This window comes from Parasteatoda tepidariorum, chromosome 8 (assembly GCF_043381705.1).
Source record: "Parasteatoda tepidariorum isolate YZ-2023 chromosome 8, CAS_Ptep_4.0, whole genome shotgun sequence".
NCBI classification, from domain to species: Eukaryota; Metazoa; Arthropoda; class Arachnida; order Araneae; family Theridiidae; genus Parasteatoda; species Parasteatoda tepidariorum.
Window position 1 is genome coordinate 9,069,693 of NC_092211.1, and position 15,324 is coordinate 9,085,016.

The 15,324-nt window shown below is 29.1% G+C and overlaps 1 protein-coding gene across 4 annotated transcripts in view; it reads right to left on the reverse strand.

The window, feature by feature from the left end:
- LOC107445324 (glucosidase 2 subunit alpha) overlaps window positions 1–11,338 on the reverse strand; it is a 50,769-nt gene extending 39,431 nt beyond the window's left edge. The window contains exons 1-3 of one of the 4 annotated variants that reach the window (XM_071184708.1): window positions 11,183–11,338; window positions 9,533–9,637; window positions 6,006–6,242 (exon numbers count right to left, since the gene is read on the reverse strand). In XM_071184708.1, coding sequence (XP_071040809.1) covers window positions 6,006–6,242; window positions 9,533–9,637; window positions 11,183–11,199 — 359 coding nt within the window. In that variant the 5' untranslated portion in view covers window positions 11,200–11,338. Of the gene's footprint in view, window positions 1–6,005; window positions 6,243–9,532; window positions 9,638–10,918 lie in introns of all 4 variants that reach the window. The other 3 variants (XM_043053545.2, XM_043053544.2, XM_043053546.2) reach the window with 3 other exon arrangements.
- Window positions 11,339–15,324: the final 3,986 nt, after the last annotated feature.

Genomic DNA, 15,324 nt, shown 5'->3' on the forward strand with positions numbered 1-15,324 from the left:
GTAAAATCACAGGGAAGCCACTCGAATTTGGAAAAAAATTTCCTGTGTTTTCCCTGTACATATTATACAAAATATATTAAGAGGAAACAACAATTACTGTGCTCTTGCGCGACCTATATTGGGATAACTATATATATTAGTTTTAATTGCTGGAAAAACAGCTAAACATACTTAAATAATGCTATAGCAGTGTTTTCACTACAGAACGAGAACGTGAGAATCTCATATTTTTTTTCTTTTCTCGCATTAAAAAATTATTAACGAGAGAAGTTAGCGCACTATATTAATCCATTTTCAGGGATGAGAGTAGTCAGAAAGTAAAAAAGAGGAAATCCAAAAAACAAAAAAAAAGAAAGAAAAAAAAAAGGGAAAAAAATTTATATATAAACAAAAATTTGACAAAAAAGTGCGATTTTTAAACTTGTAAACCATGTGAATATAAATCCCGATATGAGACTTTTAAATCACGTAAATATGAAACTCTACATCGAATTTAAAAAATGCGAAAATACAAATCATGATTTTTTAATTTTTTGATCACGATGCATAATTTTTAAATCGCGCGATATTACAACCACAAAAACGAATCACGATATTGGATTTTAAGCTCACGTGAATACGAATTGCTACATAGGGCTTTAAAAGCTCGTAAATACAAATCGCGATATTGATTTTTTAAATCTCGTAAGTAAGAATCGCACTGTACAATATTTAAATCGCCTGAATAAGAATCGCAACGTTCAACTTTTAAATCAGGTAAATACGAAAATCGAGATTTGATAATAAAATCGAGATTTTAAAAATGCATAAATACAAAACACGATATTGGATTTTTAAATGTCGTAAATAAGAATCATAATATACGATATTTAAATAGCGTAAATAAGAATCGCAATGTGCAACTTTTAAATCAGGTAAATACGAAAATCGATGATTGATATTAAAATCGCGTGAATAAAAATCGAGATCTGAATTACGAAAATACGAGCTATCCAGCCGACGGATAAAAAATACGGAAAATCTTATTTTCTGTGCGTGAAATCGGAGAAAATAGCTAAAATAAGTAAAAATGCGGAAGGGTTAGCAGCTAGGGCGTAGATTGAATTTTCTGTTTATCTTTGAAAATCGTAAATAAATATAATTATTTTACTTCAATGACTGAATTTAAAAAAAACGGGATATTTATTTAAAAAAACGAAACTTTTAGAGAATCGGAGTTTTTGATAAAAAGGCTGAAATTCGAGAGACAAAAAAAATCTCATCCCTGTATAAAGGTCAACCAGTTTTATCCCAAGGAAATGATTTTTAGAGAAACTTCAGAGGGAGGAAAAGGGACTTCAACTATTTCCCTCCGCGGAAAATTAAATTCCTCATAAAACATTTTAACTTGGGCAAAAAAAAAATTTCAGCGGAAATTAGCGGGAAAAATGGAAAAATCTGAAAAAAAAGCGGAAATCCGCGAATCCGCGGAAGAATCTCATCCCTGCATTTTAAAATGTGTGAATCTCTCAAATTTTGGAAAAAATTTCGTCTTCCGCCGTTTTGAAAAAGACATGAAAACAACTATAGCAAGTGTTGAGAAAAAAAATGAGTCTTTTATAAAATATTGTTTAAAGTTAGCTCCATTTTTGGCTGTTAATGAATTACCAAAGTCCCTCATCAACAATTTACAGCGATTTGTAAAAGTTGAAGTCTGTGAAAACTATGCTGGAAGACCTAACAAGAAGTTTGAACATGGAAATAACTTCAATGAACTTCACTATTCTATAACAGAAATAATTCAAAAGCCAATGCGGGCAGATGTAGAGGACAGGAAAGTGTGTGCTACAAATTTAATTAGTGATTGCGAATAGTTCAGCATCTGTTGCAAGGTCACTTAGCACCCAAATCCGAATTAAAATAAAATATCGTAACAGATTGACTGATGAGTATGTGAGCAACCTAATGAGAATAGCTGATGAAAAAGTAGATATGGAATATTTTCCATATGCGATGAAAATATTCAATGGTTTAGAAATTAGAAAATGTAAAAAATGTATTATAAATTAAATTAAAAAATTTTCCAAGTCTATTTGTTTTTTTTTTTGTTTTTTTTATTTTAATTTTTAGAAATCTCACCCTGTTTTTGAGAAAGACTGAGAAATTCTCACCCATTTTTTTTCTGTAATGAAAACATTGTATAGTAAATGAAATAGCTGAAAAATCATGGTTAAGTATCCCATAGATAACGCTTTGATAGGTCACCACTTTTTAAAAAACACAAATAAGAAACAAAATTCACTGCATTTTCCCGGTTATTTTTAAATTCCCTGTATTTTACAGGTTTTCCCAGTGGAGTGGCAACTCAGAATCAATAAAATTTTTATTATATTTTAGTAATTCGTTTTATAGTTATAAATTAAGTTTTTACTAAACTCATGTACATAAAATATTGAAAGCCTTTAGTTTTAATACAATTAAAAATGATAACGTAAATAAATTAGAGTATAGTTAGATAATATAGACACATGCACGCCGTGTATGGTAACATTGATGGAGATTCTTCAATTTTGCAGATACTTTAATATTTATTGTAATATTAAAAAAAAAAGTATCCATGCGAGCAAAAAAAGTTTGTAGTGTAAAAGTTTGTGGTATGAAGCAGATGGCATAATAATGATTTATGCAAGCTAGAAGAAAGTCAGTGTTTAGTTGTATGCATGCTGCTCCCAAAGAGAAAATCTATAACTGCCACTTAGTCCAAAGCTTAGCAATCCCATTGTTAGCATGCGAGTCTATAACTAGCTGATTTTTTTACAACTCAACTATCGCTTTGCAATGAAAATAGATTATTGCAGTGACAGTAGGAAATCTTTTAATGTAATTTTGCTTGAAACGAAATTACTAATACTACTTAATATGATAACTACTTAATGTGAATGTAGTTCTACATATAACTATCAATGTGCATATATATACAGTGAAATCTCCTGTAATGGACACTCCTGCAAAACGGACGCCTCTCAATACAGACATATTTTCAATTCCCTGATAATCTTCTATCAATAAACCATTATGTACAGTCTCCGCAAAACGGACACTCCCGTAACCGAACGCGGATAGTCATTTTGGCCCTGAAACGTTATTTTCTATATCTTCAAACCAACACTACTTTTTCTAAATTTGAAAAAAAAAAAAAATACTATTTCTGCTTTAAATTGCGAGAGGGAAAAAAGGGCAACTTTTCACCAGTTTTAAAGCATATAATTTTTTTGCCTTATCCATAGCTAAAAATATTTTTAAGCTATTTCACTGCCGAAGAATCGATCTTTCTCCTGTCCCCTTGCCTTATTTTTCTAAAGAAAGGAAAGAAAATGATGCTACTTTCCTGAAATAATTTGGAGAGTGGGATCTTTTGGTCTTTTCATCTGGACTACACAGGTTATAAGTTGAAATGACCCCTTAAGTTGAAATGACATCTTAAATGCTCTCAATACTTCTTCCCCATTGAAAATATTTTTAATTGTCTTATCAATTTGGAGACAGTATTTAACATAGCTGGGGTAAAAAAAAAACATAAGTATAATCTTTGAGGTGCTCATATAAATGAAGTCTTTATTCAGACACTTGATAGCTGATTAATTGTGAATAATCATTTCCATATGTCCTCATGACTTACAGGTATGTATTGCTTTTTTCTTCTTCTTCTGTGAATCGTAGGAGGCTTACTTTCAAGAAGGTATTAACCACGTTCCCTATCAAATGATAGGTAAGTGTAAGGGGATGTAAACCTAATAATTGAAACTGACCGAGGACTGTAAGTTCCAATGCGGTGTATGTCTAGCTTGAGTATCTATGCTAATAGGAAAATTATATTCACTTATCTGTAGCTCAGGGTTTCCGCTACGGTAGCTTTTTTCGCAAAATGCGAAAAGACCCCTCAAAAATGCTAAAATTCAACAATGCATTTTTGCTAAATTCCATTAAAAAAAAAAGCTTCCGCGAAAAACCATGACGCTAACATCCATGAAAAAAACTTGATCAAACAAGAAGGATTGATCAGACAAGATTTTATATACCAATGATGTGTCTGAACAGTACCCATTAATAACTTCTGTTATAGAGTATTGTGCAACAATACCAATGCACACTGTTGACTGTGAAAGGGGCTTTAGCTGCCTTAATTTGATTAAAAATAATATTCGAAACAGGTTGTTAATCAACCATGTAAACAATTTGTTAATGATTAATATTGAGGGCCCTGAAAGTGCATTTAACTTTCAAGAAGCATTTGTAAAATGGGCAAACATGAAAGAAAGGAAGATTGTTAATTATAGGTATTCTTTTTGATATTCTTGTACATTAAGCTATTCTTTGTCAGATAACTTACAGTACTTGTTTGATATAAAGTAATTTTATAAGCCTAATGGCATTTTAGCATTTTGCTAAAACTTTTTTTCAGATTTTAGCTTTTTTGCTAATGAATTTTTAGACTCAGTTTAAACCCTGCTGTAGCTACATCTAGAATTATGTATTTATATCAAACTTCTTTATATATTCTTTTTTATCTTTCTTAAAGTTTAAATAAATATCCTTGTAGATAGTTATTGTAGATTATTTAATTATTTCTACATCTTTGAAAATATTCTAAAAACAATTTACGGTGTCAAACTTTGCTATTTGGGTACCCTTCCCGTAAACAGACAACTCTCATAAACGGATTATTTTTTTGGTTCCATTAAAGACCCCTTAACGGAGGTTTTACTATATATATATTGTCAAGAATAAATAAAAATATTAAATAGTTAACTGATTTCGTAAATTTAATAAAATTATTCTATTACCAAAAATATTCTGAGCTTGCAGATACTTTTGGATTGTGTGCGCAGATACTTTATGTTTTTATCTTACTATGGCTTAAACATTAATACTGTTATTTAAACTACATCACAATTGTTAACTGCTTAAAAACACTGTTCAGTAGTTTTTTCTATCGAAGAAACTTGCTATCCCAGCCTATTTACTTTATGATTTTTTTTAATAGCAACCCCTAATAAAAACACTGAATTTTTTTAATAAGTATTTATGAAGATACAATGTACAGGGTATCTGCTACATTTTAGATTTTCAAATTCATGACTTTCCATGAATAAATCCAAGAATTTTTCATGAATTACTGTTAATTTTTTTTATTACTGTTTAAGTTACTTTTTTCTCCACAAAAACACAACAATAAATTTAAAAAGCATTATAATAACAGTAATTGAAATGATAGGTATAACCAAAACTGTTATATTCTGCATTTTCATATTTTTTTATTTTAAACATAAAAAACAGAGTAAAGAAAGAGTTGAAGCAATAAAATAGCTGGAAAAAAATACAAAAACAAATAACTAAATACTGTCAGATATATGTAGCTATTTAAAGCTGTTTTTTTTTTCTTCTTTAAAAAAAATTGTAATATAAAAAGCCTAAACTAGAATTTTAAATTGATAAAATAAAAAAAATTCTGAAATCACAGAAGTTTAAAAGATAATATGCTCTAGAAATGATGTTCTTTCGTTCATTTTTTGAAAGAACAACACAATTTTTAAAGAACAGGATAAAAACATTTTATATTCTAATAGAATATGACTATGAGTGAGGATTTTGCTATAAATTTAGATATTTGGAACATCGGAACACTGTAAAATTGAGTGGAGGGACAGTAAATTCCCTTCTAAAAATTAGATTTTTTGGCATCCTAAACCTATGACTTTTCATGATTTTTTTAAAAAAATAATTAAAATCATGATATTTCATGACAAATTTTGTGCAATACCAAGATCCGTGACTTTCCAGCTTGCGCAGATACCCTGAATGTAGCTAATGTACTTGAGTGCATAATTTTTTAAAAATATATAAATTAGATTTAAGGTAAATTAAATAAGATAAAACATGCTTTTTGAATACCTTAATCACATCTATATAAGAAAAGGAAATCAATTTTTAATAATAATGATGGGATTCGTAAGAAATGTATTCACCTTGTTTCTTCAGGATCACTAACCAAGGCATCCTTTGCTTCAAATCTTGGCCTTATTGGATTGAGTTCTGCCACTTTCATGCGAACCATATTGTTTTTCAGAGGAATCAATTCCAGTTTCAACATCACACCATTCAATGAATTGACTAAAACACCTTCTACGCTGGTTGAGTAGATTTTGAAGCTGCTCATTTCCAGATAGTAAGGAGAGTGGCCAGACTGGATGTTACGATGTCGCCTAAGTGAAAGAGGAGAATTGCAATAAGAAGACAACTTTTCACCTGATTGACATCAAAAATGAACTTATATGCCATTTCGTTACTGGCTGATCATAAACACATGTAGTTAAAATCAGAGTTGGCAAAGTTTAGGACAGAATGGATTAACTAGGATTTAAACCGTCCCGTCCAAAACCCATCATTTGTCCAAAACTGTCCTAAAGTGTCCAAAAACCTTTAATTCAAATTATGACACAATTTTAAAAAAATATTGTGAACAATAAATAGTTAATTTTTGAACAAGAAACAGAATGAAGACAAGTTTTTGTTTTATTAAAAAAGTTTATTATTATTTTTAATAGGCATTTGCATTATTTATCCTTAAGTGCAAACATAATTTATCAGAATTAAAAGCACATTTAATCATATTTAAAGGATAAGGTATTCACTTTCGTTGTTTAATGAATTGTGGAGCTTCAAAAGTTATTAATCTTTTCCTATTATATTATTTTCCTTTAATAAGTTAAAGCAAATTGTATAAAAAGTATCAAATATTTATTAATCAGGGTGGCCACTCGAATCAGATTTCAAATTTCCCTGATTTTTCCAGGTTTTCCAGATAAAAATCTTAAAATTTACAGGTTTTATCCCTCTTTATCNAATTGCACTGTTTATTTTTTTTCCCTTAAATTTTTACTATAAAAGATATTTCCTGTCATTTATTGCTGGAAATTTCAAGGGTAATTAAATATCCTAATTTTTTAGCACAATTTCTACAGTTTGAGCACTACATCTTTGAGTTTTTCTTTGCAGTTTAACTCAATTGTTAAAACAATTGTGACTTATAGTGTGTCTAAAATAAAAACACCCCTAGCCATTCGTCTTGACCCGTGGCGGTGACTATGGTAACGACATACAACTATTTCAAGTAGGGGTGAGTCACTGATTTGGACAAGTTGGCGAGAGAAAGGTAATCTTTTCCTGTGTTCTATTGTGTTAGCCCTAGAGTGAAGAGCTGCTACCCTGCCTGGATTGCACTTTTCTTGTTTCCATAGCAGCAGGCGACCTCAGACTTTGTGGCAGATGGGGAGGGGGGGTTCTTATTGTAGGCAATCTATACAACCTTGAGTTTTTCTTTGAAAAAGCTTCTTTTCAGTCGAATTAAATTGTTGAAAGAATTGTGATTTAATACACTCTTAATGTTACTGTTTAATTTTTACAAGTAAACAAATGGTGGATATTTACACCCTAGCACAGAGTGGCAAGGTTTAGGACAGAATGGATTAATCCGCAGTTTAAACCATCTTGTCCAAAACCTATTCACTCAATTTATGTCACAATTTTTAAAAAGGAATATTGTGAAAAATAAAATTTTAGTTTTTGAACAAGAAACAAAATGAAGGCAAGTTTTGGTTTTATTAAAAAAGTTTATTGTTATTTTTAATATTGCATTATTTACCCTTATGCAAAAACATAATTTATCGGTATTAAAAGCATATTTAAGGGATAATATATTCCTTTTTGTTCTTCAATGAACTGTGGAGCTTCAAAAGTTATAAATCTTTTCCTATTATATTTTCCTTTAATAAGTTAAAGCAAATTGTATAAAGAGTATCAACATTTTGTTAATATATGTAATTATTATGTGTGTAATGGTTACATTTTTACCTTTAAAAATTTTAATTTTCTTTTCTGCTGAAATTTTCGTTCCACTTTTTTTTATGGTATTTATTACTACTGATTTCCACATTGTTTTTAAAATCCAATATTTTTAATACCATATTGTTTATTACAACAACTGAATCTCAAATTGAAAACATGCATTTAGTAATCCCCTTTTGAAGAGTCTGATTCACATGATTTCGTCATCGATCTTTTTTTCGGTAGTTACAGCTACAGATTTCAAGATTTTTTATTATATTTTTTTAATGTGATGATGATATACAAAGTGCAAGAAATGATATAATTAGTATGTTATCTTTGTACAAAATGCAAGAATATTGCCCATAATATTATAATAAAAAATATTATATATTCAATTTAAAAAAATTTGATTTCATCTGAATTTTTTTTTTTTTTAAGTTGATGCTTCTGTTACTTTAAATTAGCAACATGTGTATTTGTTATTATTAAAAGAATCTAGTAGAAAGATATTAGTACTGGAGAAATATGTAGCAGAAATACCGAAAAAATTCTGCCACAGGAATGCAAAGCAATCAGAAAGAAAAAGTGGACAACTTAGGATGCTGTCAGAGTAATACTTTGTGCAATGTTACAATTACAATGTTTACATTCAAATCTTTACATCCAATTAGTTTAAATCACTGCTGTTTACTCTTAAGTTAATGACAATTTTAATTTATAGTATGTAAATTATATAAGTTTTGATTCTCAAAATAGTTTCTTCCCTTAAAAAGAAGAAAAGAATTTTACCTTTTTTTACTTTCATGAGATTATTTGCCCCTTGCGATTCGTATTAAATTTCTTGTGAGTGAGGTAAAGTGTTTTGAATCTTGTTTTCGATGTTTTGCCACCTTTTGGAAGAGTATGAATAGAAACAAGGTTTATGAATCTGTTCATATTGTGGACAAATTAGCTTACTGAAGGAGTTTATTTCTCGCAGAATCACTTTGTCAATCATATTATTCAGTTTCATGTACTTGTACATTTTAATTGTAAAACATTTCGTCAGGTGGTTTGCCCTCTGAAATGCTTTGTGTTCAGAGGGCAAACCACCATTTCCAATTACCATTTCAATTACCATTTTCAATTTTCCACCATTTGATTTTCTGATTAAGATAATAAATGTAGGACACTGAGTCTTTTTCTTTGTTTAAGAGGCAGTCTTTTCTCTAAGCAAAGGGTTATTTTATTCAATATTTCCATTTAAAACAGTTAATAATCTAATTTTTTTATAACAATTTGATTATATTAATTGAATTATATAAATTAAATTATAAAACTCAATTTATCTCTATCTCCAGAAATTAAATAACAGAAAATATAGAGCCCTTTCTTTCATGTTCATGAGAAACTAATAGGTATATCCTCTTTTTAATCGATCAAATGTTAAACTATTCTTTGATCTAAAATTTATCACTTATTTAAATTGGTTCTTTAGGAGTTCTCTAGTATATAAGACAATTAGAATGTGACAATTACAGTTCTTGGAAAGTGTTAGTCTCAAATTACTATCTTGAACATTTAAATGCATTACCCATTTCTTAAGAAACCAAGTCAATCTGTTTCCTGCTAATGATAAACAATCAAGACAATAAAAAAAGTAATGCTTAAAATGCTTGTGACTTACTTGCAAAATCCACTCTGCTCGCAAGTTTTGAAAAGGCTCTTGTCTACAGAATTAACTATTTGGATTAATAAAAAAGCTATTGAGAGTAGCCACTGCCACCGACAACTGAAAAACAAAAGTTTACTATTCAGGCAAAATAAAGTTTTAATGAGTCAGTAAGTTTATATAATTCATGAATACCAAAAAGCTTCTTTAATACACATGCACAAATATGTATATACAGAGTTCATTCAAGGCAGGGTAGGGAAGTAAGTTTGCACTTACTTCCACTATCATTAAATCATAATTATTATTAATCATATTAATTATTAAATCATAACTACAGATATTCAAAAACATACATTTATTATTTTATTAATCTATACACGCATTATAAATAAATTACTAAGCTAATTAGCTCATTAACTTGATATATATGTTAATTTATTAATAAAAATTAGTATTAATATAATTGCTTTGCTACTTTTAGTAAAGTAAAAAAAAAATTATTTTCCTAATTGACAATGTTATTTAATAGAACATGCAAAGCCCATAGAAAGAAATTATTGCCTTTTTAAAATAATACCCTTTTTTTAAACTTTTGCACCCTGCCCTTTTTTCTGCCTAGAATAAGTTCTGTGTATATATATATACATAAATATATATATATTTGATTGATAATTGGCAAACAAATATTCAAGAAAATTTATTAGAATAAAAATGTATGTAAAAAAATTATAAAGAAATCTTTTTATTGAAAAATAGCAACTTAATTTTTACAAAATTTAAAATAAGGTATATAATAATGCACATAGAAAAATTCTTGTCAATTATAAAGCTTAAGATTGGTACATGTATTAAATTAAGCACCTTTATGTTTATCATGCAAGTGAATAGTTGATCAAAGTGAGCACCAAAACAATAAAATGCAAGCATTTTATAAAATTTTAAACCATAGATAAAAAGGATGAAAAAGTGTTTTTGAATTTTAAGTTTAAGTAAAAAATAAAAGAAAATAATAGAAATATATTTTTGATCAAAATAAGAAATAGTGAACAAAAACATCTGCAATAAATATGATAAGCAATATAATTTATTTTATCTAAGTAGTAAATTTCTGTTAGTTTATTATTAACACGATTACTGCATCAAAACTATGATAAAAAGAAATTTAAGGAATATACGTATAACTTGGATTTAAACTGTAAAATACAGATTTTATCGTTATAGAAATGATAGTAAATTATTTGTACTTTAACTCTTTTGTCAGATTTTTTCGATGGAATTTTTTTTTTTTTTTTACGAAAAAAAAGAAAAACCTTTTAAAAACAAGCTAAGCAACACAGAATTTTAAAATAACACCTATACAGTTTTTACTTTAAAAACAAATTTGTTATAATATATTACTGAAAATCCTTAAGTAAGCATTTCATCTTTTGTAGAAATAACAAGTAGTAATCCAGTTATATAGAGAGAGGGTCAAAAAATTCAAATTTCGAAAATAAAACCCTATAATTTTTTAAAAAAAAGCTTTTCTATTTTTTCTTTGTATAGAAAGTGATGAGGTCTCATTAGTTGCTAGGCGACAAGATAAGATATATTTTAGAACTATAACGTTTAAATAGACAGTTTCTAATGAAAGAAAACATTAAACTGCTGCATAATAAATACCCAAAATTCGTAGCCATGGTGGCGATGAATTTTAATTGATTTAAAAAAAATGCCGACAAATCCTAGACAGAAAGGGTAATCGTAAACAATAGAGATGAGTAGAGAAAAACGTCAGCTGCTTCTTATGAATGCCGTAAAAAAAAAATACGCTTATTCATAGAAAGTGTGTTTTATAAATTCACCACTAGGTAACGCTTAAATAAAACTTTCGTGTGTGAGATGTTACTTTACCACTTACACCGTTGTTTCTAGGTTGTAGAGTCTCGCAGTGGACTGATCGTTAAGACGCGGCTCCGAGCAGATCAAGCATCTCTGGCTACGGTCAGTGTGCGGGTGGGTGACCACTTGGATCAGCCTGCGTAGGGACCGAGGGTGTGCGGCATTAGTCCTCGTTAAACTGTTCTACCGTAAACTGCTCGATTTCGCTTGCAGGATGTCAGGCTACCGAAGCGGGGGTGCCATCCCCTCTGCAGCGGATCAAAACAGTGATGGCATGTCTTCGGATCATCCTCAGGGATGTTTCCAAGACAGTCGCCAGTAGCCCATTGGGCAGCTCTAGAGTGATGAAATGAACTACCACCACCATCGGCCTGAATAAAGTAATTAAATTTAGCTCCAAATACTTTGTGGCGTAACTCCTACTACGAAAATTAAACATCAATCCACTGGTATATAAGACATGCTAACTTGATTCAATCACGAGGTACCTTTTGATAGATGAAGGTTGGCATGGTCGATAACTCTAGCCCTACATTGGTGACCTCCGGACGTGATTTGAACACGCAGTAACGTTCACTTTGATCTTGTAACGCCTACTTCGTCGGATGATCTACATTGAATAGTTGACATGCTACTTGTGATTGCGACATAATCAACCTCCTCACGCTTTGCTACTCAGTCTCGTATCGATTAAACACAACGGCTGCCTGCATACACTCGACTGCTACCCACACAGCCACCGCTATCCCAGGGATATCCAAACACGTCTGTTACTTATCCAAATATCCAGTGGATATTCGGATATGTTCCAGACTTCTTACAGATATCTAAACACATCCAAGTCCATGAGTTAGATATTTTAGACATCTCTGGGATATCATTTTTGGATATCTGGGGGATGTGGTAATTTGGTTATTATAGAGATATCCAGGCATATCTAAGTTCTAGATATGGACATTTTGGATATCTTTTGGATATTTAATATAGATAAGTTTAAGACATGGATCACTGGATGTCTGTAGAATGTCTAAGAGATGTTTCAAATCGTACTCAATAGCTGACGCAGATCCAGTTTTCGACATCTCAGAGATTTCAGTTTTTGGATATTGATATTCTTTTATTTACAATTCCAAACTCTGATATAATTTTCTTTTTCTGATGCAGATTTTTTTTTCTGAATTAAAACAGAATTTTGAATTTTTAAATATTCTTAGATAATTATAATTCTAACCGTACTCAACAAAAATAGAAACCTGATACCAAATACGAAACTGCAGAATTTATTGTTAGCGAGCGTCTTCTTTTACAACCTTGATATAAAAATCATTTATTGTTGAAGTAAGTAAGAGTTTTTTATTATTGAAATATTTGTTTTCTTCTTATTGGTTATATTGTCATTTTTATTTCTCCTATATGCATTTTACATATCTCTGAAATGTATGAACTTGGATATAAGTCAGACTTTGATGAATTGTTATGGCTTACAATATGAAGAGTTACTGTTTGAAAAATTTTCTTTAAAGATTTCATTTTCTAATAATGTATGCTTATTAAAAGATAAATCTATTTGTTTAATAAAAAATATTATTAAAATATCAGATGGTAGTGTAAATATTGTAGTCACCAAATTTCTTAGCTGTGTTGATGTTATGAATATCTTGCTAAATCTTCACAGCTATGAATATCCTGCTAAATCTCATATATTTTTGGCTCAGAATCATTCCTCTTTATTTTATGTGTGTCAACCATATTTTATGTAAATGCCTTGCCTTAAAAGAAAATGATAATTACAACATATTTCCTTTGTATTATAAATATTAATTACGTTCTAATTAGATTTTAGCTTCTTAGCTATATTACATTATACATATTTATTATTTTTCATACTTTTTATATCTTATTGCAAATAAAACGGATCGTTTTGTTCTTGTATAAATTACTTAATCTTCCTCATGTGAACACGCTTAATGTGAACTAATTTTTCTCTTCTCGCTAAAAGTCTTATTAATATCAACAGCCCCTTTTTCCTAGACTTTGCAGTTCAGATTGACAAGTCTAAATACATTAATTTTTTTCACTTAGTAGAATTGAAAGTTTTAACAAAGAATTCTTGTTTTCCTCACAAAATCATTCCTTTAATATTAGCATTGAATTCTGTTCAATATATATAAATATATACGATTCTTCTATTTTGTTTACCCACATACAAATTGCTGAGCCAAATTTTTAATTTTGAATACATTAGCCATTTGTCAGGCTGATGATATTAATACATCATTATTTTATTTGTATATGTAATATTGACTGCTGAAATTGTTAATAATATTTCATTATTGTGGTCATCCCCATGGCAGAATCACAGCGACATTGTCACAGAATGTTACGGTTCTTGCAGAAAGATTTTTCTTTTAAAAAGTAAAAAAATTTAGTTTTCTTTTCTACAGAAATTTACACATAATATTTGAACCATGCATTTAGATAAACACCTTTTGACGCGCTTAATCTGCACCGGTAGTATCGTAAATCAATGTAAAGTTTCCATTATATTTTCGGCAGTTATTGATATTGATTTTCACCTGGTTTTTAAATATCTCTATTTATTTCACACTATATGGATAGTTCGAATCTTGCATTTGAGTATTTACTTTTAAGGCAATGATTCTGTCTAATTGTTGGCAGCTATTGATTTTTCAATAGTTTTTATATCAGATATTTTTATACGGTATTAAAATTATTTATTACGCATTTGAGTAACCCCTTTTTGATTAGTCCAATTCACATGATTTCATCGTTAATCTTCGTTTTTTCTTCTTATATAATGAATTACATTATTTTTTTAAATTTTGATGATTATTTACAAAATGCGAAGAAGATAATAATTTGTGTGACATCCCCTCCCTCCAACAAAATGCGTAAATAACACCCATAATATTAGAATAAAAAATTATTGCATGTTTAATTAAAAAAATTATAGTTTTTTTGGAAACGCAGCTTTTTTGTTATTTTTAAATTACTAACATATATGTTTGTTATATTGAAGTTACCTTACGGAAAGATATTAGTGCCAGACAGTTTTGTTGCAAATAGCTTGAAAAAATTCTGCCACAGGGGTGGTCATTATATTATCTTTGTGCAATTTGCATGTTTTAAAAAAAATCATATTTCTTAAGCAATATTTCCACACATACTGAAATGATTGCTTGAGTGTTAGGAATTATCATTGTATATATAGCTTTTAATTTAAAAAATGTTTAACTTAGAATTTTGTTATTTTCATTTTTTATAATATTGTAATTGCTTTATTCATGTATATATCTGAAATATGTAAATGTTCAAAAGTATGTTTAATTTTACATTATATGGATAATGACCAAGTGCATCAAAACAATGTTTCCTTGCACGGACATGATTGCTTGAATGCAATGGATTATCATTGTATATATAGCTTTTAATATAAAAAAAATTCTTTAATTTCATTTTTTTTTTATATTGTAATTGCTGTATTTATGTATATATCTGAAATATGTGTTCAAAAGTATTTTTAATTTTGCTTTATATAGATAATGCCGAACAATTTTGCAATTGTTAAGTTTCTATTGACTGATGAGGTTGCAGTTGTGCCAGTGACCTGGTTGTCAACAAAAGGTTGTGTGTGGCCTCCTTTAAAAGCGTATGAAGTAATGAAACTTGTTATGAAGCTAACTAAACCTTCTCCAGATTGGATTTGCCATGAAGCAAAACTTTTGGGTGAATATTTTAATAACTTTTTACTAAAAGAAATTTTTTTTTTTTTGTCCAAATGCAATTTCAACTGGTATGTATACACCAGTTAAGACACGATGTTTGTATATAATTAAATAGGATGTGATGAACTTTGTATAATTTTTGTTATTTAATTACTAATTTGTTCTTCTCAGGTACAA